Genomic DNA, 23,469 nt, shown 5'->3' with positions numbered 1-23,469 from the left:
CAATCTCTGCAGGAGAATTTGTATTGCATTTTAAATCAAGGTCTAATGATAGTTAGCAATATTTGTATTCCTTCTTCTTATTCTTTTAATCACGGTCTGTGGCAGTTTAACAACAGGTCTGTCAATGTTTGCAGTGGATTAAATCATTGTGCCATGGGAACATAGCCTAATCACTTAAATCCTTATCAGCAATTTCTTTAGAGTTGAACAGCACTTTCCAACAGGAACTTGTATATAGCCCTTCCTTAGTGTGCTGACTCAACAATACAGATTGTGAATATTAGGAAAGAAACCAATGGCTGAAATATGTACTAATGTAAATTTAAACTTTTGTTTTTCATAATATAGATTGTCTTGTGCAGTAGAATCTTGTCCACTTTCTTCTTCTATGCTGTATTCCAGGATTAAATTATATCTATATCATCAGAAAACAATATATGGATTACAGAACTTTCAAATGAGCTAGAAGTTGTTGACTTGGCAAACAAGACAGCTACTGCTGTATACATCCAGTTCTAAAATGTTAAGTAGTTCTAATATAGTATTTTTTAAAAAAACTTTTTCTGTCACATGAGGGTTTTTACAATGTCCTTGTCATAGAGAAATGTGACGTTTAATAACATGAAAAGAGTCTTGTGGCACCTTGAAATTTAATGGATTTATTGTAGTACAAACTTGTCATAGTGAGGCTCCCCAGACAAATGCAACACAATTTAAGCCCTTTGTTTTTAAGAAAAATACCTTGTGAAACTGAAGAACCACCTTGGAGCACACAATGTTTGGAGGTACATGTGAAAGGTGGCTTTCTGTATAAGCAGCTCTTCTCTGTTGATTGGTAGACAGGTTATTATGCCCAATGCTATCTGTTCAGTTGACTAATTATGTTTTTATAAAAGAAGAGGAGTAATAGCTTAACTTGTGCTACCACTAGACTATCAACTGCACTGACCTCATGGTGGCCCATCTCACTATTGGAACCAATGATCTGTGAGGGAAATAAAATACATTGTTTTTTCATCTTCATCCAAACTAAAGCTGTGCAGTCAAGAGATGGTACATTCACCCATCTTTTGAAATCTCTTCCCTCAACTTCCTTTTGTACATTTGAAGCTATTATCCTTTGTTAGTACTTATTTTTTATTATTTTTTAATGGTCACATGTTCACACAATCTGCTGAGGCTAATGCAAAATATAACCAACTAGACCGGCATGTCTTGACATCCCTTTGTCTCATTTTTATATTTTAAGGAGGTTTATTTCTGCCATACTTGGCTGATTGATTGATTAACTGCTATCAAGTTAGTATCAACTCTTAGCAACCACATACATAGAATCTCTTCAGGATGATCTGTCTTCAACTTGTCCTTTAAGGTCTTTCAGTGGTGCATTCTTTGCTGTCGTAATCGAGTCCATCCACCTTGCTGCTGGTCGTCCTCTTCTTCCCTTTCCTTCTCCTTTCCCCAGCATTATGGACTTCCCAAGGTAGCTGGGTTTTCACTAATGTATCTGAAGTATGATTGTTTCAGCCTGGTCATTTGGGCTGCTTAGGGCTTTTAGGGCTAAACATAGAGCTTAGTGCTTTGCTCTTATTATTTTGATGATTATGTGAAGACTCCATGTCAGCAGCTCTCTGTGGCAACTGCTCTGGTGTACTGAGAAAACTCGCTAAAAGACAGGATTTTAAAACCCGGAAAATACATAAGGACAAGCTAGAATTCGGAAGAGAAAGCCTGATTTGTGTGTGGGGTGCTTCCAAAGGTCTTACATGGACGTCAGGGTAAATCTGACCAATGCGTCAATGCACACACTCCCTTCCAGCAGAGACTCAAGGTAAAACCCCTTTGTGGGAAAGCTCCAGAGATCGCAGTGGTGTGAGGTTTCTTAGCACGTCAGTTCCAGAACAGGGTTTACTGGCACATACTTAGGATGCTGTGTGAAAATACATTATCTTTATACTTTGGAACATCTGAAGAGGGTTCTTGTTTTCACACATCATAGTACATTAAATTGACATAGAAAGCTGCCTTCTACTGAGTCAAGCCATTGTTTCCTCTAGCTCAGTACTCTTTGTACTAAATAGCAGCAGCCATCCAGGGTTTCAGACAGGGTTCCTTCCAGTTGCACAAGATTACATGGATTGAATCTGTGGCATTTGCCATGCAAAGCATGTGTTCTACCACTGAGTTATAGCCCCTAATTATGTTAAGGGCAATCCCAATAGTAAAGTACAAAAGTTCCAGTCACTTCTTTCAGCCATTCCTTTGGTCAGCACTTTGGTTTGGTGAAATCTGAATCCCCTAAAATTTAAAAGCAGATTGAGCTATTATTGACCTATTGCTTAATTTGTAGTGGAACTGGCATCCTTAAACTGCTGGTAGTTGCTCTTCCAATTTACCTAAAGTTGAAATCTGTCCCCCTTTCATGGTTTTCCATAATGTCTCCTACCTAGTTAATTTATCTCAAAAACACCTAAATTGAGATTGATTAGATTGATCAACAGAGCAGTGTTTTATTTGATTACTTTGGACTCTACTCAAAAAGTCTGTTATCAAGATGCTGATCACAGTATCACCTAGTGGTGTTTCTCACAACTAATTACATACAATATTTAGCATGTAGAGAGGAATTATACATTCCTCCTTTCTTTTACACAGTTTTCTTCTACACCAGGGGGAGGCAAGCTTGGCTCTGCAGCTGTTGTTGAACTACAACTCTCAGCATCCCCGGCCATAAAAATTTGTGGCTAGAGATGATGGGAGTTGTGGTTCAACAACATCTGGAGAGCCAAGATTGCCTGCTTGTTCTACTTAGATAGCAAAATACATTGGACAAGAATTTAGATGGTAAGAATTCTTTGTTTATTTGAGTGTCATCAGCATATTGATAACACCCAGCACCAAATCTCCTGATGACCTCACCCAGTGGTTTCATGTAGATATTGAAAAGCATTGGTGACAGAATGGAGCCCTGAGGGGCTCCATGTAACAGCTCCTGCTTTGAGGAGCGACTGTCACCAAGCTCCACCATCTGGGATCTACCTGAGAGATAGGAACAGAACCACTGCAGAGCAGTGCCCCCTATTCCCAACTCCCCCAGGTGACCCAGAAGGATACCATGGTTGATGGTATTGAACGCCACCGAGAGATCCAAAGGGACCAACAGAGTCACACTCCTGCTGTTGATTCCCCAGTAAAGGTCATCCATCAGGCCAACCAAGGCTGTCTCAACCCCATAGCCTGTTCTAAAGCCAGTTTGAAATGGGTCTAGATAATCAGTTTCCTCCAAAACCACCTGGAGCTGGTTAGCCACCACCCTCTCGATTACCTTGCCCAGCCAGGGGTGATTGGAGATTGGCCTATAACTATCCATCACTGAGGGATCCAGAGAAGGCTTCTTAAGAAGCGGTGTAACTATTGCCTCCTTCAAACAGGGAGGCACCCTACCCTCCCTCAGCGATGCATTTATGATATTAACTAGGCCATCTCCAACAATCTCTCCGCTAGATCGAAGCAGACAGGTTGGGCAAGGATCCAGAGAACAAGTGGTAGGCCGTACAGCTCCAAGCACCTTGTCCACGTCATCAGGAGTCACAGATTGAAACTGATCCAACCTAACACTGCAAGCGGGATCACGGGATACCTCCCTCAACGACCCTGCAGAAATAGTGGAGGCCCGAATACAGGAGATTTTATCCACAAAGAACCCACTAAAGGCGTCACAGCAGAGTATCTCTGGGAGCTGATTTGAGGCAGAAGGATCAGAAATTATACTCCTCACCATCCTGGATAACTCTGCCGTATATGAACCCGCAGACGCAATGCGCGCCAACCAAAAACGCTTTTTTGCTGCGCGCACTGCCATTGCATAGGTCTTCAAATGGGTTCTATGCTGCATCCTGTCAGATTTGAGCCAAGTTCTCTTCCACCTGCATTCCAGTCTCCTACCAAGCCACTTCATCCCGCCGCAACTCCTCCGTGTACCAGGGAGCCATCTTAGAAGCAGGCCTGGAGGGACGCTTAGGAGCAATAATATCTACTGCCCTGGTGAGTTCTCTATTCCAGGTTCCCACCAGGGCATCAACAGAATAACCGGCCACACCAACATCGAAACGCTCCAAGGCCTTTTGGAAACCTGCTGGATCCAGCAGCCTTTTTGGGCGGACCATCCTAATAAGTCCATCACCTCTGCAGGGGTGGATTGTGTCCATGATACCAGCCTTAACCAGGTAGTGGTCCATCCATGACAAACCACCGGATCCCCCACCCACGGAATACCCCCCTGATCCGAACAGAAGACCAAATCCAATGTGTGGCCGGCAACATGAGTTGGTTCAAAAATTAATTGGGATAGGCCCATAGTTGTCATGGCCGCTATGAACTCCTGAGGTGCACCAGACAAGCCAGTCCCAAAGTGGATATTGAAGTCCCCCAGCACCAAGAGCCTGGGAGACTCCAGCACCAACTCCACGACCAGCTCCGTCAGCTCCGTTAGGGAGTCATTTGGGCAGCGGGGTGAGCGGTACACCAACAGAATCCCCAATCAATCCCTAGTTCCCAGCCTCAGAAATACAAACTCAATATAAGTCAACTGTCTCACAGGGGCCCTGGTAAGGGAGATAGTATTTTTATGGACTACAGCCACTCCACACACCCCGCCCACTTCCCCCAACCTGCTCCACAACAGAGTAACCTGGAGGGAGAAGCTGAGCCCACACTGGGCCACTTGCCTCCCCTAACTAGGTCTCAGTTATACATGCCAGGTCAGCTCCCTCATCCATGATCAAATCATGAACAATTTTGGTCTTATTTTGAACTGACCTGGCATTACAAAGGAGCAAGGTCAGGCTCTGTGAGTAGTTGGTGCTGCTCCCCAAGGCCTAAGAGTTGTCAGAACAGTTGGAAGCAGAAATAGTTACTAGATTACTAATTTCTCTTCCCCTGTAACAGCCAGCTGTTGTGCCAGTGCCAATTCTTCTATTCCCCACCACTACAGCAATAGCTGCCCCAAGGCTGCCAGGCGTACCCCCTACATCATTCCCTTCAGGGGACCCCAAACACATCTCAACAACTAGGCCTGGCACAACTCAGGGCAATAAAAACAGCACTTTGACCCAAAAATCCACCCACCCATGGAACAACCATCCCCCAGCCCTCAATCCCACCCCCAAAGGCCCGGCCCCAAAGGCCAGCCCCAAAAGCTGGCCCCCTTTGGTGGCTGGCTTCGGCGGCCGCCTACAGGCAGGCCACCGGCCACGCTGCCAGCGTGTCTTCAGCAATATTTATGAGATTAAGATTAGACAGATTGGTGGGGAGGGGAGGGCGGTAAACAAGCCACCAGGAAATTCTTCATGAATTGTGTCTCTGGTAACTAAGCCTATCTAAGTGGATGCTTTTAAAAGCATTGTTGAAGCTCCCGCAAATTTCTCATCAGCAACATCTCTGGTCTTGCTTGAATTTTGCTGGAAACATCAAGAATAATACAAGTGGAATCTGCTGTAATTATATTTGTGACCCTCTTCATAATTTAGGAAAGGTAGAACATTCTGTCAGCACATTTTTACTCTTTCAACCAATGAACATTTCTGGCATTTTTGTGGCTTACCTACTAACATGTATTTTCTTCTGGGAAGCATACTGTGCAAATCTGTTTATGCCTGCCTGCTCTGTGATTAGCTATTGGGACTGTATCTTTAGAACACTGGGTGCATTGTTAATGTGCATCATGTGATGGCACAACATCAGCAGCAAAATTTTCCAAGCCTTTGCTATTATGACAAACAATATTATAGGAAAGGCAGATACAGTGGTAGCAGAGAGGGGATCAGTTGCATCCTTAGTGGTATCCTCGGATCCCACTCCTTTCATGAGCTTTGAGATTCTCCTATAATAGTCTGGTGATATTTCAACCCTGGCAGAATATCACCAGGCTTTCCTAGAAAGAAGGAAGAAAAAATACAAATTTAAAAATGTATAAAACCCAAAACATTAAGTTAAGAACAAAGCATTTGGTGGGAGTGTATATGTGTAAGAAAATTTATAGTGGTGTTGATTTATTATGTTTTGCATAGGGGATGTAGGGAAACCATCTGAGAAAGTTCTCTAGAATTTCCTCTCTGACAGAACCCCTAGATTTGGAGATAGTTTCATTTTCTCCTCGGGGAAACTGTGAAAACTCTGAAAGTTGGAGAATTTCCACTTTGGAGAAATTCCTCCACATAATTTTCTTACTGCATAGTTGTTTATTGGTAACTTATTTGCTTATTCTGTTGTTTGATGTAGAAGTTGCTAAGAGTATTAAAATGCCATCCCAGATGTTCAGCTGTACTCATAAACAAGAATATGCTTCATTACATATGTAGAAGATCACAACTCTACAGGAGCCCTGGTTTTAGGACTTGTGAAATTAAGAGATCCTTCCTTTTTTCTTAAATGAGCTATAGGAATGTCCTTTATTTGAACTAGTGGTGTGCACACGCACGTGTGTGCATGCGTGCGCATTGTACAGGGCAGACTTCTCTTTATTTTAACTACTATTTTGTATGTATCTTTTTGGTTTGCATTTTGATTTCTCATAAGAACGCTCACAATTTTGTTTAAAAATGAAACTATATGTTCAGTGCCCATAAAAATTTCTGATACTTAGGTTGATTGACTTGCAATATGTCTGAATGAACTGGTGGTAGGATTTTATTTTGTTTACAGCCTCTGCAGGTTTATTACTTTCCCAATAATTAAGATGCTTCTTAATTTATTTTTAAAACCCCGAAGGCCCACATATTTAATAAAGACTCCTGTTCCCAGCACGCAATGACATTAAACTATCCTTAATTAAGTTTTACTATTAGATAACAACAAGCCTTCTTCTGCAACATATCCTATATATGCTTTTTACTAAGATAAATATGATGATGTTAGGGGTGTGCATGGACCAGTTCAGCACCTCTTTAGGGAACCACCGAATTGGCATGGGTGCCCGCAGCCAAACCAGTTTGGTGGGCCAGGGAGTGGTTCCCTTTAAAAGCATATAAGCAGGACCTTACCTGCTCTTGTGCCACCCCATTGCTTTTCTGGGCATAACACTTGCTCTACAAAAGGCCGTGTGTGGCTGCGGTGTTGCTCCCTGCAGCCTGGCTGCATCTTTGGCACACACAGCTGTTGCGCATGTGCGGTGACCATGTGCATGCCAACACCATGTGCAGGATGCAGGGAACAGCGCCGCAGCTACCCACAGCCTTTTGTAGACTGAACGCTGCACACAGAAAAGCAGTGGAGTAGCACAGGCACAGGTAAGGACCTGCTTACCTACTTTTAAAGGGAACCGCTCTGCTCCCCACCCTGCCCACAGCTTCCCGATAGGGGTGTGCACAAAACTGGCTTGGACTGTTCGGTTCGAATTTGAACCCAATTTGAACCATGGTGGGTAAGTTTGGTATTGGTATTGCTCAACCCCCACCCCCGGTTGGCTTGAATTCGAACCCAACTTGAACTGGTTCTAAAAGGTTCTACATAGTGTACAATGGAGATTCAAACCCAAGCCAGGATCTAACCAGGACCGAGCAGGTGTTACCACATCACCAACACGTGAAAACACCCACTCGTTCTGGATGCTGGTTGGCTGGCAGGAGAGGAGAGGTCCAGCCGAACTTGGTAGTGGGTTGCCCAGAGCTGCATGTGATCCATCTCTGTGTCTTCCACCACAAGCTCTTCCAGGTACTGCGCAATACATTAGACAGCACAGGTGGGCTGGGTGGGCCAAGCCTCCTGCAAACTGGGCAAGGTGCCAAGGCACATCCGCTTAAACCACTGGACTGATCTAGTAGGAGGAACTGCCTGTTGCATTGGCACCACTGCCTGGGGTGCCACGCCGCTGGACTGGGAAGAAGAAGGAGAGGGAGATGAAGGGCTGTCCACACTACTGCTGCTGGGTGTGAGACACACATGCTCCAGGGGTGCACCGTCACCACCCTTCTGGTCTCTGGTCCGACGATCCTCCTCCTCTCTAACTCTCTGGAGTCTGGAACAGGAGGTTACTCCACCTGGGCAAGTCATCCACACAAACCAAGATTGCCCTTGATGGTTGGGTTGCAGAGACAAGACTGGTTGTACTCCTCTCTGACACCCTGCACACCAACCAGTCTGTTGACAACCCTGGTCCTCAACTGATTAGCCAGCACATGGCCCTCTGGTGTGGTCTGTGAGGTCCAGAGTTCACCCATCAGCTTTTCCAAGAGAATAGCTGCGGGCAGGGCCTGACTCAGAGGAGTGATATCGGCAAACAACCTCTTCATGGCAAACAGGAAGGCCTTGAGTGCCGACACCTTCTCAGACATGAGCTTCCACTCTGAGTTGGTTAGGTTGCACACACTCAAAGCCTTGTTCCTCACCAGGTCATCGAGAAGCACCTCCTGCTCCAGCAGGTGCTGGAAAAAGAGGAAGGTGGAGTTCTACCAGGTATCTACATCCGTAGACACTAGGTGCACTAGCACTGTCAGCGGAGTCAAGGAGATCCTGGTGATACCATCACATGTGTCGCCACATGGAGGTTGTCCCCAGAAGCTTAGCACCCTTGCCTCGACTGACCTGAGCCTGAAGTGAACACAACGAGCAGTGGTTGGGTCATCTTGAGGGGTTTCAAAATGATGCCAAACAACACTGCTCTGCGTGGCCTCAGATGTTCTGGACACCTTCTTGGCCTTCTTTGCTGACTGTGGCGCTGGGGGGGCAGGACTGCTGGTGGTCTCCCACCACCATCACCCACCCCCCTTCTGCCCTGCATGCCAGAAAAAGTGCCCGGGTGAGGGGGCACCTCCACCTCAGCAACAGACCGTTCCTCCTCAGAGTCAGACTAGGAGGACCCAGAACTGGGCTCCACCATGACCTAGGCATCATCAGGGCCCCCCCACTAAGGAGCATTGTGGGGGCTGTAAGAGGGAGGGGAAATCTGGCTGCACTGCCAGCCATCAAGCCCCTGCCCTCCACCTCTGCCACAGAATCAGCTTCCCTGGCAGGAGAGCCCCCCACACTGCCAAGCTCTGTATGGGGTGGCAGTACTGGTGGTGCACCCTTCGATGGACCCATCGGCTTAGTGGCAGTCAGTAATAACAGCAAAAAGGAAGGGAGGGCAGGGGTATGAACCAGGGAAATGGGCCAGAGAGGCCTCTCAGGCCAAAGGGCCTGTGCCCACCCCCCTGGCAGTGGGCACAGGGCAGGAAAGAAGCAACAAAATCCACTCACTCTGAAAACAAAAAAATCCAGAAGCAGCAGCACAGACTCACACAAACACTCAGCCAGAGAAAATTACTTTGGAGAAGGGGGAGTGGGGGTGGGGGAGGCAAAAAAAAAAGTCAGAGGGGACTGGGGAGACCTCACTACCGCCGGCACAGAAGCAGGCAGGCAGGCACAAAATGTCTGCAGCCAAACTCTAATCAGCAGCAGACAGTAATAGCAATCAGCAAGAGTGATTTTTGCCAGGCTGGGGGCTAGCCTTTATATAGAACTTAAAACTCCCTTCTTCTGGAGTCCCCACCTTTGCTTCCCCCTTGGCCAATAGGATGCCAGTTCTCAAGGACTGGCACCACTGGAAAGCCTATCAGAAAGCCAGAGACATCTGGCCAATCAGAGAAGCAGGATGAAATCAGCAAATGAAATCAAGCAAGACAAGTGAAACAAAATGTAATCTAAAACCTAAAATGGAGGTTTGAGCCTTCGAGCTTCTTCGAACTGCTTTGAACCAAACCAGGCTCAATTGGTTCAAACTCGGATCGGCATTGCCAATGCAATGCCCTGTTTGGTCCAAGTTCAAACCTTCAAACCAAACCAGTTTGAATTCGAGCTGATTCAAATTTGAACCTGTTTGCACATCCCTACTTCCCGAGCCTGTTCAGGCTCATCCCTAGATGATGTAACTGACTTCTCTACACAAAGCAATGATTTGGATTTTTTTCAGTAGAAATAAGATTTCAATATTTCTAGCATACTACTAAACAAAATGGTACAACAGCTCAAAAGGGTTATTAAGAATAGGAAAAACTGGACAACATCTTGACTAGTCATGATCAAGCACCATTAGAATCAATGAGACAAGCTAGTCATCGGTGACTGTCTTAAGTCTGATTAATGTCAATGGGTGTTAGTCATGATTAACTTTGTCTGGATGCTGCCCGTTGAAGAAAACTGTCCAGCAGCAACAAGGACTGTGAACACTGCTGCTGTTAGGAGTATACGAACAGATGGTGGCCGCAAAGAAATGAGTGGCATGGATTTATGAACTCCTTCACTTTCTCAGCCTCTGTTTTTGAACTGAAAAGGAATTTTAAAATATGGCTTAGGACATTTGCTCACTATGAATCTGTGACATGTTTTTAACCCCATTTAAAAGTACAATTGAAGTAGGACTTTGACATAGGCAAGGGGCTGGACAATGGCCCCATGATTTGCAACACTGATATGCAAAGTTGAGAAGATAAAAAGTAAATCTGAGATATGGCTACATCCTTGTTTGAGCTAAGAACAAAGCATGTGAAATACACAGGAAGAAATAGGAACATTTTCATACAGAAACATGCTGTGTTATGAATTATTGTGTAGCTTTTTTCACAAAAATATCTATACAAGTTTTAGATTACCCCAGTTACTTGCTGGCTCAGCAACAAAAGCACATTTTGTCCACAAGCTGTGGTTATGTCGAATTATATACTCCTTGGGAGGAAACATATCTTGTTACTTTAATATAGTGTCCAACTCTGTGTCCATCTTTATGCAGTTTGATGTTTCATGTAACTCCCCAATAAAAATATTAATACCAAAAATAGGCAGATCTTGCAGCAGGTCTCAACTATTTATTAGCTGCAAAAGGTGTGCATATGTCCAAATGTTGAGTCATTACATCAAAAAGCCATTGCGAATGCAGCTACCCTTATTTAATCCCAACAGGCTATCCCATATTCAGGTGCATCTACCAAGAAAAAAAAATACAATTTATATAGAATTTTGCACCTTTGGCCTTAGAACAGAAGTGCAACCATGTGCTAACAGGAATGACAGTCTGACATTTCACTACAGACTACTTAAAAATAAATTGAGTTCTGGCTATTAAAAGAAATGAACCGAAAAGTTCATTCAAGGGAAAAAAGGACTTTTATCCTTAGTTATCTTTGAAGTAGTTTGTCTAGCTTGTGCTACTGTTCTGCTTCAAAAAAACCCACCTTCAACTATCTCAAGGAGCTAAATTTGAAGAATATACTTAATGTCAATAACATTAAAGTACCTGAAATTCTTTAATGAAGGCACTACACCCACACACAGTTTTTAGGAAGCATACTGGGCTTCAGAAGCAAGGAGAGATCAGCAAAAATCTCCTTTCATCCCTCATGTGATGGCACCGCTCTAGTGTGGATATCAGCACTGTTGCACTAGTGCAGTGCTAGTCCAGATGTCAGCCACTGGATTCTTCTCTTTTTCTGCCAATCTGCGGGCCATGTGAGCGGCATGGAGGTATGCACAAGTAGCCACTGGGCTTGCAGATGGGCTCCATTGTTGCAGAGGTGCCATCTGTTAAAACTAGCAGCTCCATGCCCTAATTTTGCGTGCCCAGAATCATCTGGTTGGACGCTGTTTGAAGCCAAATGCTGGACATGATGGACCTTTTGTCTGATCCAGCAAGGGAATCAGATTTTGAATGAGAGCTCTAAATTCAAACTCCCCTTGCTTGAAAACTTTGGCCCCATTTTAAGTTGAATCCAAACCTCTTCTTACTCAGCCTGAGCCTGACTTGAAATGGGGTTCACATCCTATTTACCTCTCCGTGCAAATCACACACACACACACACACACACACACACACACACACTTTCCAAAATAACAGCAAAATCAGTTTTCAACTTTGGAGAAGGGTCAGGAGGTATCTGCCAGCAGGGGAAGCACCCTGACACATAGAAGAGGCTTTGCAGGACTGGAAATGACAGGGACCATTGCATGACAGGGACCATTTTCATTGTCAAATGACAATCCCAACAACAAATATACCACTTTTCAACAAAAAGTATAAAAGTGGTTTTCATAGAAAAATAATAATACCGAAATTTGGTTCACTGTCCTCAAAGGGCTCACAAACTGAAAACAAAAACAAAAAAACCCACAAAGGTAGACACTAGCAAAAGCCACCAGAGGGATACTGTGTTGGGGTTGAATACAGTCAGTTGCTCTCTAATATATGAATATGATGGATATTTATATGCCCATTTTCAACAAAAGTTTCCAAAGCAGTTTACAAATAAATAAATAAATAAATAAATAAATAAATAAATAAATAAATAAGGTGCTCCCTATCCCCAAAGGGCTCACAATCTTAAAAAGAGATATAAGATAGAAACCAGCAACAACCACTGGAGGGATGCTGTGCTGGGGATGGATAGGGCTAGTTGGTCTCCTGCTACTCAATAAAGAGAATCACCACTTTTAAAGGTGCCTCTTTGCTCACTTAGCATTGGAATCTCTTTTCCTGCTAAAGAGCAGCCCAGCAAGGTTTCTCCTGTGAAACTTCCATTGCATGGAAACCTCCCTCTTTCCCAAGAAAGGAAAGTGGGGAGGGGCACTTTCAGGGAAGATGGACTGCACTTTACTCACTTGAGCTTTTCAAGTGTGAGAGGAGAGCTGGTCTTGTGGTAGCAAGCATGACTTGTCCCCTTAGCTAAGCAGGGTCTGCCCTGGTTGCATATGAAAGGGGGACTAGAAGTGTGTGCACTGAAAGATATTCCCCTCAGGGATGGAGCTGCTCTGGGAAGAGCAGAAGGTTTCAAGTTCCCTCCCTGGCTTCTCCAAGATAGGGCTGAGAAAGATTCCTGCCTACAACCTTAGAGAAGCCGCTGCCAGTCTGTGAAGACAATATTGAGCTAGATAGACCAATGGTCTGACTCAGTATAAGGCAGCTTCCTATGTTCCTAAGTGTGCAAAACACTCTCAGGTTTTTCGTGCATTCCAGAAGAATGCTCAAAAACCCCTAAATAGTTTTCAGATTAGCCGGGATCGGGGTGGGGCTTACATGTCACTTTTTAAATATTTGTTTGTTTATTTATTTTACTAATACATTTATATACCACCCAAAACTTATGTCTCTGGGTGGCTTACTATAAAGTCACCTGATTTCTGCCTGCCCTAGCAATAGCAACTGGGCCAATCATTAGTCTCCCTATCAAAATCTTGCAGTCTCTTCATATCTCATAAATTGTTACATTTCTTCTGCTGGGAAAGGAAGGGGCAAAGTTGGGCCCCAAGCTGATGTTGAACCACAATTACAATAAATTGTGTCTGGAGGTGATGGGAGTTGTAGTTCAACAACAGCTGGAGGGCCAGCCCTGCCCATCCCTGTGCTAGGGCCTCTTAATGATTGACATGCAGGAAGTGCTGCAGGCATGCTTCCAACAAAAACATGCACACAGTGCTCTCCTCGACACCTCCAAAGCATGAGTGATCCCACACAATGGGAGGTGATTCCTCACCAATCTTGCCATGTTTCAGAAGTACTAATTGACAAGTGAAAAGAAGAATTTTTGATATTCTTCCATAAATATTGATGAGACCAAATAAACAGGGATAGCCTTCACAAATTGCAGCAGACCCTGTACCGTCTTTTTAGAAGTACTCTAAAAATGCAGCCACTTCCATGCAAGTCTTGGTGATACATATATACCACCCACTTGGAGCTGCCAATTCATATTCCATATTAGTATGATTTGGACAGCAGTCCTTCAGTGGCCCAAAACACTGGGCCTTGCTCTCATATATAAAGCCACTTTGTCTATTTGACTTCAATATTTGATATCAGCTACTTTTCTACCCCATCATCATTGAAGAGGCTCAGGGTAGCATCCTACTCCCCACCTCTCCCCATCTCATCATCATCCTCTCCCCATCTCAACAACTTTTCATTATCTCAACAACCCTGTGAGGTAGTTAGGCTGAGAGATAGTGACTGTTCTTGGGTTACCTCAAGAACTTCAGGGCTATGTTAGGATCTGAATGTGGATCTGCCCACTTCTTCCAGGATCTGCCCACTTCTTCCAGGATCTTCCAGCATTGTAGCCACTCCCCAGCACTGGCTCTCACATTAGCTTTATTTTTCTCATTTGTTGAATATACTGTCATCTCCTTTCTCTGCTTTTCTTTCTTTTTAGGTGTTACTGTACTTGAAGGGCCAATTTACGCAGTGGGAGGCCATGATGGCTGGAGCTATTTGAACACAGTCGAGAGGTGGGACCCCCAAAGTCAGCAATGGACATTTGTAGCCAGTATGTCTATTGCCAGAAGCACTGTTGGTGTAGCAGCATTAAATGGCAAGTGAGTAGGGGTGATAATGGTTTAAAGCAATACATTTATAATGACTTTGATGTTTGGGCATCAGCATTCCAGTGAATCTTGTATTGACCATATGTCACTCCACTTTCAATGTACTCTGCTGTTACAAACATCACTGAAGTGACTCATGCCAAGAAGAGGAATTTGAATAGTCTGTGAATAATCAGTGTTTAAAGAGCTGAAAGTGCAAGTGAAATCTCAACGTTGCAATTTGAAGAAATGTAATATAGTTCAACTTTTGTCTAACATATATAATTATGTCTTTTAAGTGATTTCTTCTTTCTTCCCCCATCCCCTAAGTCTACATATCAATTACTAAAATAAGTTGGTAATGATAGAACATGCTATGTATATGTACATTTCTATAGCTTATCAACACTATGTCAACTAAATAGGACAGTTTTAACTCACCACCCTAAGGCACATCATGATCATAAAATAGAATTAGCCCAGATTCATATGTCATGTTGAACCTGAAGTTCAACAGAGCAGCCAGAGCCCTGGGAACACACGCACGCCCTACTTTCAGTGTTGCGAAGGCTATGCCAAGATGGGGCGTATCATACAAACCCACCAGTTTGGGCATATTCTGCCTTACTTGCCATCTGGAACCCAACCTCCACAATTAAGATCTGAAATGAGAGACAGATGACAAGTAGATTGGTGAGTTCATATGACATGCCCAATAGGCTTCCTGACACTGAATGTAGGGTACATACATATCCCTGGGACTCCGGCCACTCTCCTGAGCTTCAGGTTCAACGTGATGCATGAAGCCAGCCTTAGTCTAACAATGGTGGCCTCAGGGGCGTAACTACCATTAGGCAAGGGGAGGTGGCTGCCTGGGGGCCCCCATGCCTCGAGGGGGCCCCTAGAGGCAAGTCACATGTGAAGTGAGTGTATGTGTATCAGCAAGGGGCCAATTTTAAAATTTTGTCTCTGAGCCCACTGCAGCCTCGTTACACCCCTGGGTGGCCTCCAGTGGTGAATCTGAAATGTGTAAACATCCCAAATACAAGGCGACCACAAGGATTGTGAGCAAGATGAGGGTTGAATAAAGCCAGCTGCTCAACACCAAATAATGCAGTTCTGCATGTTTTTTGCTTCAGAATCTCACCAGTTTCAGAATCTCACCAAATGCAGAAGCTTGGAGCATTTGTTCAATAATCTTGTGAAGTGTGAAAATACTAGGGTTGACATCCTTATTAACAAAGCACTTGAGTAATGAGCAAAGTTGCAGTAGTTCAAGATTACATAGTTGTGCTAAAAACAGGGGGTTTGCAGAATTGCACTCTAGTGCTCTTACATAAAAGTTCTCTTTAAAATAAATGAGGCATGCAGCAGGTTGTACAATTGCTGGGATAGTACGACACTAGGGTAGTGTCTGTGGTAGTACAACACTCATCTGGAGCACAAGCTTAGTACAAGTGTTAATGGAACCACTTTGTGCTAGCACAACATCCTTGCACAAGCACGCTGTTGGGAAGTCAGCCCATCGATGCAATTATATGGGTATTTACCCAGAAGTAAAGCTTATTTCAGCCATGTTTGCTACAAAGGAAATATTGCTAGAATTGCAGCCTTAGGGCGAAACTTGACTTTACTTTTAACACATTAGTAAAAGGCATGTTTAAGACTGTCACTCTCTTTCGTTAAACAAAAAGCAGCCACGGGGAACCCAAACTGGATCAGTGCCATGGCATGTAGGATTTCATGACTTTTCCTTTGCATCCCACCATCCTACCTTGTTTGATCTTGGGAATGTGATTTTGTCTAACATGTTTATAGTATGCTTTCTTGATATATGCTGAAGCACGTCCTTGGTTTAATGCACATGCCAATTGTTCCATGAGTTTGATGCCATAAACCAGACTGATATACTGGATTTGTGAGAATGATATCCCAGCATTGGAAATTAATATCCTAGAGCAGATGCTTTACAATACCATTATCTTTGGAACTTTGTGGGGGGGGGAGGCCCTTTATTGTGTGTCCAAAGATAACTAGAAAGAAGCATGTCATTATTATAATGAAAGTAATGAACATATGAAGTTGCTTTTCACTGAATCAGATCATTGGTGGATCAAATACTTTCCGGAGCTTCAGAGGTGCCTATTAAACCAGAAACACATTTTTGAGGATCAAGCTCTCTGTTTCCGGTCTCGTGGGCAAGCTATGGGAAGTATTTGCATTCTTGCACAAGAGTGTGCTTCACTCTTGCACAAGAGTGTGCTTCTGAAGCCTGTGCTTCAGAAGCAGAACAGCAAAGGGCAGAGGACCATAGGTACTAAGGTTACGAACATCCATGTTTTTGTTAGTCTGGTGTCAGCCAATAAGTCTTAAAAGTGCCACAAGACGTGTGTGTGTGTGTGTGTGTGTGTGCGTGCTGTTAATGAACATGGCTACATTTCCAAAATAGACATACTTTGAGCTAGTCTCAAAGTATACTTCTCATATATTGATTTATCACTGTTAATATTAAAGTATATGTGAGGCTCTCCAGCCCTGTTCAGAGACTGTCTGAGCTAGTGATAAACTACTTTGGTCTACATAGCAGAAAGACAAAATGTATCATCAGATCTTTAGCTTTATAAGATGCATTTGTTTTCTTTGGTTTCTTTTCTCTTTTGTACAAAGCCTGGGGAAACCTTTGGAGGTAGGTGGAGCAAAAATGCCTTGTGCTGCTATGTGTTTGTTAACTAATCTGCTAAACAAAAGAAACATGCAGAGGCTGTTCTCATGCACAGCCTATCCCAGGCTAGAGAAGTCCAGCCTGGGTTAGGCTGCGTGTGAGAACTGATCTAAGTGGGGCAGAAATGCCTAACCTGACTTTTTAGCCCGGCCTTTAGCCTGAGTTAACGGCACCAGCGTGCCATTAACACAGGCTCCGGGATTGTGTATTTCCTCTGGCTGCATTCAGTCCAAGAAGAAACAGGGATGGGTGTCTAGAGCTTCCATCTTCTAGGGAAATCCCCCAATGCACCATGCTCGGTCCACAGTTCATTGTAAGATACCTGGAGGCTGGGATGCATTGTTACTGGCTCTGGAGCTCTGCACTGCCCAGCACAGCAGCGGATTGTCTGGAAGCGCAGTCTGCACACCCAGCAACATTTAATGGATCTTCTGAGGGGAAGGTAAGATTCACACAGCCTTCCCCCCACCATAAAACTGGCTGTGTGAATGGCCCCATGGTAAAGTTATGCGTCTTCTCTCTCAGCAACAGCTTTGGACAGATTCAGAGGCTATTCACACAGTTGCAGAAAATCAGGCTAGCCTCTGTAAACCACCGGGCTTGACTGGGAGCCCGGTGGTTCTAGAGTGGGTAACCCGCTCAAGTACCCCTCCCCTAAAACCGAGTTTGCAAGTGCGCTGCAAACCCAGGTTTTTTAATCGTGAGTAGCTGCACTGCGGCTCCGCACTGCAGCTACTCATGAGGAGACCCCCAGAGGGGAGGCGAAAAGCTGCCTCCCCACTCCGGGGGTCTCACCAGCATGCCCTGCGTGCTCTCATAGGGCAGGCTGGAGCTTCCAGGGGCCAAGCGGCCCCCACTCCCCCCAGCTCCCGCCGGCTCCGTCACGGAGCCAGCAATCGTGTGGGTGGCCGATCCGGCCACCCAGGGATCTCACTGTGATCGTCTGTGGGGAGAACAGGCTTAGCCCGCTCTCCCCGCTCAACTCACCTAACCGGGTCTCACTGATTGTGAGACCCGGCTTTTAGTCTGGAAATATGGCCTTAACATGGAGAGCCACTGGAGATGCTTCTGTGTAGTGATGTCTGTTTGTGGCTATTGTGATCTGCTACACGTGTGGATGAGCTCAATAGCATAGCAATTCTCCAAGCAGCAGCTGTGCTGACATTGAGACTTTTCCATATGATGTTAAAAGACTTTCACATGTTATAGTCCCTGTAGACCAGGAATGGGCAAACTTGGCCCTCTAGCAGTTTTTGAACTACGACTCCCACAATCCCCAGCCACAATGTATTGGTCTAGTGTGTGTGAACTAGAATCCGACCTCTGTAGTCCAGTTGCTTCATTGGTGTACTGCCAGGCAAAGTGACATTGTTAGGGTCCTATGGCTATATATTTAATGGGGTTGCAGTGCATCACTAAGCAATTATTTAGTAATGATACATCTATCACTCTCCTAATAAATGTATTATTAGGCATATAACTTTTGGATACCATCCCTTACTTTGGAGTATATCTAAATATAACATCTCAGATCCCAGGACATGGTGGCTAACCTCATATTGCCTATTCAGCCATAAACCACAGTTAACTTTCTAATTGACATTGCTCCACTGCATCAAATCACCATGCTTTCAAATGTTCGGTAACAGCTCAAACGGACAGTTCTGCTTTAACGGCAAAACTTTGTGCTCACTCTAAAAGGATACAGTTTTATAAATTTATGACCATACTTAGCCAGTCAGCTAAAATATAGATTTACATGATGCTCTTATAAATACAGCTTTAAATCCTTAAAGGAAGTTTTCATTTGTTATTCTTTCTTTCTGTTTTGTGCATAGCAAAACACACTATAAATGTGCAGCTTTTTATAGGTATATGGGATTTTAAAACATATGGAAATAAGCCTATAACTTTAGCAAAATTATTTTAAATTGGGATTTAAGGTCAGTTTTATTATATTATTCCATGGTGGGCGGGGGGGGGGCAGACGTAAACTTGCCAAGTGCAGTATTAAGGATAGGAAAGTTTAAGCACCAAAAAATAATGGAAACAAAAAATAAGTATTTTCATTCTGTGACAAGCGTAATAGACTCAACTATAGATTCTTACATCCCTGCTAACTTGGCAAAGAGGCACCTTTTAACATGGTGATTCTCTTTATTTAGCGGGGGAGAGTAACTGGCCCTATCCAGCCCCAGCACAGTACCTCCAGTGACTTTTGCTAGTGTGTATCTCATGTTTCTTTTTAGATTGTGAGCCCTTTGGGGACATGGATCCATCTTATTTATTTGTTATTTCTCTATGTAAACTGTTCTGAGCCATTTTTGGAAGGGCGGTATAGAAATCAAATTAATAATAATAATAATAATAATAATAATAATAATAAATCAGATAGTAAAAGGAACAGAGGTTTCAGCAAGCTGTTCATTTATTTATCTTTGTTTGAATTCTATACCACTTTTCATTAAAATAATCCCAAAGCGGTTTGCAGTATAATTAAAACAATACACAATTAAAATACAAAATGTACAGATTTTAAATATAAAAATAAAAATAATATCTCTCTATTTAAAAGTTTAAAAACCTATATAAAACAGTAACACATAAAACACAAAGCAGCAGCAGCAAAAACTGCACTCTTCGCCTGGGTGAAAAGCCAGGTTTTCCCTTGTTTTCAAAAACTGTAATGGCGGCTCAGGGGCAGATGCCAGCATTCTAAAACTGGGGGCAATGACTGAGAAGGCCCTGTTCCACATGCTCGACAAACCAAGCCTCTCTCACTGTCGGCATGTGGAGCACAGCCCCCTCAGATGATCGTGTTAAGGTTGCAGAATCCTTTGGGAGCAGGCGGCCTTCAGATATGCAGGGCCCAAACAGGCTTTAAAGGTCAAAACCAGTGCCTTGAACTGGACCTGAAAACTAATTGATAGCCAATGCAGCTCTTTCAAAATGGTTATAATATGATCCCAGCAGGTAGCTCCAGATAAAATCCTAGCTGCCATATTTTGCACTAGCTGCAGTTTCCAAATATTCTTTAAGGGCAGCCTCATGTAGAGCGTGTTACAGTAAACCAGCCATGATGTAACTAAAGCATGGGTAACTGTTACAAGATCTTCTTAAGAAAGGAACACAGCTGGCACACTAGCCAAAGCTGTAAAAAAGCACCTAGTTTTATAGCTGCTTCCCTCATACACACAAGGAAATCTTATGTGGGTTTAACTAAAGGTTTATTCAGCAACAACTCCACTTTCTCCTTCTCCTCCCTTTTCCTTTTTCATTCCTCTCCCACACTCTCTACAGGATTCCCCTTGGGACAAATGTACAAACAAACAAACAAACTGCAAAAGATAACTGGATATGATACAACACATACCTCTCCTTTATAACAACCAAAACATGAAGTGATTTAAAATCTAGTGATAAAGTCTTGAAGATGGCCTCCTGTCACACTCACTTCTCCTAAGTCCTGGGTTCTCTGGCACAGGCTGTTTGTTCTGGTACTGAGGATTGTCCATTGCTTTCATCAGCCTCATTTGCGGGGTCAAAACTGGAAGCAAGATCAGGTTCCTTTTCAGTTCTTCTCTTGACTCCCTTCCCTCTTGTCTCATAGTAATCATACAGGTACTTAAACTCTTCCATTTTGTTCCATCATCCAGTAAGACAGAATTCTCTTAGATTTTGATTATTTCTTTTGGTCCAGAATATCAGGAACATCCCTTTCTCACTTTATAAGGCAGCCATACTCGAAAAAATTCTCCCACTCTAAATGTTTGCTGTTTCACACCTTATTTCTGATTTACATACAATTTATATTTTGCTGCTTCTCCCTTACCCAACCATGATCCTCTGCATCCTCAGAGTGAGAAAGCATGGAAAGCCCTATCAGTTGTTGCCGTTGGGTAAGTGTGGTGGTAGCTTTTTATCCTCTCAGCAGTTCACAAGGTGATTTTCCTATAGTAGAATGATGAATAGTTTGATAAGCAATTAGTGTTTCATGGATTGCCTCTTTGCAGGGTTGTTGTGTAGTAGTCATTTTTAAACTTTCATTAATCTGTTCATTCTTTCCACTAAGCCATTCCCTCGAGGATGGTACTAGGAAAGAGTCTTGTGTTTTATCCCATGGTTATGCAAGTATTGCTATATTTCAAATGAAGTAAGCTGAGTCCCATTGTCAGACACTAGTCTTTAGGAAGAACTTCCCTCACAAAAACTGAAGCCATGAACTGGATCACCTTGTTTGTAGTAATGTTGTCAGCAAACAAAACTTCCAGCCACCTGGAATAGCAATTCACCATCACTATTACAAATTTTGATTTGCAGGTTGGTTATCATAAGGCCCCATTATACCCAGAGCAAGTTTTTCCCAGGGACCATTGGGATTCTCTACTGGAGACAAGGAAGTGGTAAAAGTCTTCTGTGATTTGACAGATACAGCACAAGCCATACAGTGCCAGATTACATTTTCAATGTGTTTGTCCATACCTGGCCACCAAAAACTTTCTCTGATTCACCTTTAAGTCAAGCTTATGCCCAGTGACCTTCATGGGCAATTTTGATCACTTTTGCTTGTGTTAAGGTCCAAGCCTGATTTATATACTAAATATGCTCATTAGCTAGCATATAAAATTAGGCCTGTCTCATAGTGTCACCAAGTGACCAAGTTCTTTTATATAGTGACCATGTAGGATCTGAGCGCAAGGAAGAAAGGAGATCAAGCCAATCCTAAATGATTCAATGGGCTTTATTGAGTATAAAGGAACAACAACATCAATCTAGCTGAGCAGAAAGCAGAACATTCTATAACATTCTATATTATATAACTATAATATATGTCTATAACATTCTATAGTATTCTATAATTGCTAACCCTAGCCAGCACCAATATTCAACCAGTGTTCCTAACTAACATATGTGTGTGTATTAAATCTTCCTAAAGCCTAATATAATTCAGATATAGACAGAAAAGGGGGGGGGGTAAGGAAGGTTGAGGACTGGCATGGGTTGGGGAGATCAGGAATTAGTAGAGGGACGAGGGGAGAAGGAAGGGAAAGGATGGAGGGATCCAAGGCTTGTGTAGGCAGCATATTACCTAGATCAGAGGCTTGAGAACGGTGGAGCTTTCAGCTGAAGGAGCGAGGCTTCTGGCTGGAGACAGGAGCTTTTGGATCAAGCATGCAGTTTGCTCAGAGCACTGAGAGTCAGAGCACCATGGCTGGGGAAGTCTTGACTTCCCACTGCGCAGTGGAAGACACAGACAGTTCCTGTCCATGGACAGAGTTCCTGCTTGTTGCCCCGCGGCTTAGCAGCAAACACTGGGATTGCTCGTGAGCAGATCTTGCATGTAGGCACAAGATTGCTAATCTGCCATGTCTAGAGACTCCTTCTTATAGTGGTTCCATCCTTTGATGTCCATTTGAGTCTTCTGGATCACAAAAGGCATCTATTCCTGCTATCCTCTGAATATTGTCTTTTAATTACCAAAATTAGCTCAGGATATTTGGTCAGTCCAGAGAGATCTTAATCCCATCTTCTGTTAGCTGCTATCTTGAGGAGGGGACATTGCCCAAAGCAAATCTGCATCTCTGAGTTGCAAATGGGCCCCTTCTCTTGTCCCAGATTTTGCTAGCCTGGTCCCAAAAGGTGTTAAAAGTCAGGAGTTAGTGAGAGAATTAATTCTATTTGTGTGAGACAGCAATTACATTATTTCTTGTGTACCTCTATCTAGTGTGTAATTATAACCAGAGAATATTTAAAGTAACATAAAAAAGGGTACATGTGTGAGACGAGTCAATCAATACATTTGACTAAGGCAGAAGCATCCTGTCAGTGAGGTAAGGGGATTACTGGACAGCAGGTTAATTTCAGCAGTGTGAGACTGGTAATTAAGCCTGACCCATTGTGTCTCTTGTGAGTTCCACAAACACTGATAAACAACGCTAGATTACCCCTGCCTCTACAAATCATTTACCAGGCATTACCCAGGCAGATCGGGTGTCAATTCACCCTGAGTCCAGGCATTAATTCCTGTCTTAATAAAATGGAACCAGACACAGGCCTGAATTCCACATACTTCTGGGTTGGTACCTTTAAGTCTAAGGTTGGGGTACATGTGCCCGTACTTGTGTCCCAACACTTGTAAAGAAATGGGCACCACCAAATGATCAGTCCTTAGCACCCACTCATTGAGAAAGGACAGTTCACTTGCTACGTGCATGTATGAAGATGTCCAGGCACCTTGTTTTTGCATGGCCATCCATTAGTTATGTAAGGTTTACATACAGTAAGCACTTGATCAGCACTATGGGCCACTTTTGATTCAGAAGATGTGATCACTCTATGAGTGGATGAAGCTATTTGTGCAATTACTTCCAGAATCAGCCAGCATCTGCACTTAAGTTTAACCTGACAATATGGAGAAGCCTGCT

The 23,469-nt window shown here is 43.6% G+C and overlaps 1 protein-coding gene across 3 annotated transcripts in view; it reads left to right on the top strand.

Moving 5' to 3' along the window:
* Positions 1–23,469, top strand: part of KLHL1 (kelch like family member 1) — a 284,280-nt gene that overhangs the window by 234,887 nt on the left and 25,924 nt on the right. For all 3 annotated transcript variants that reach the window (XM_053312232.1, XM_053312230.1, XM_053312229.1), the window contains exon 8: positions 14,172–14,334. In XM_053312232.1, the coding sequence (XP_053168207.1) occupies positions 14,172–14,334 (163 nt within the window). The remainder of the gene's footprint in view (positions 1–14,171; positions 14,335–23,469) is intronic.

Source organism: Hemicordylus capensis, chromosome 3 (genome assembly GCF_027244095.1).
Source record: "Hemicordylus capensis ecotype Gifberg chromosome 3, rHemCap1.1.pri, whole genome shotgun sequence".
Lineage (NCBI taxonomy): Eukaryota > Metazoa > Chordata > Lepidosauria > Squamata > Cordylidae > Hemicordylus > Hemicordylus capensis.
This window is presented reverse-complemented; position numbering and strand designations above follow the sequence as displayed.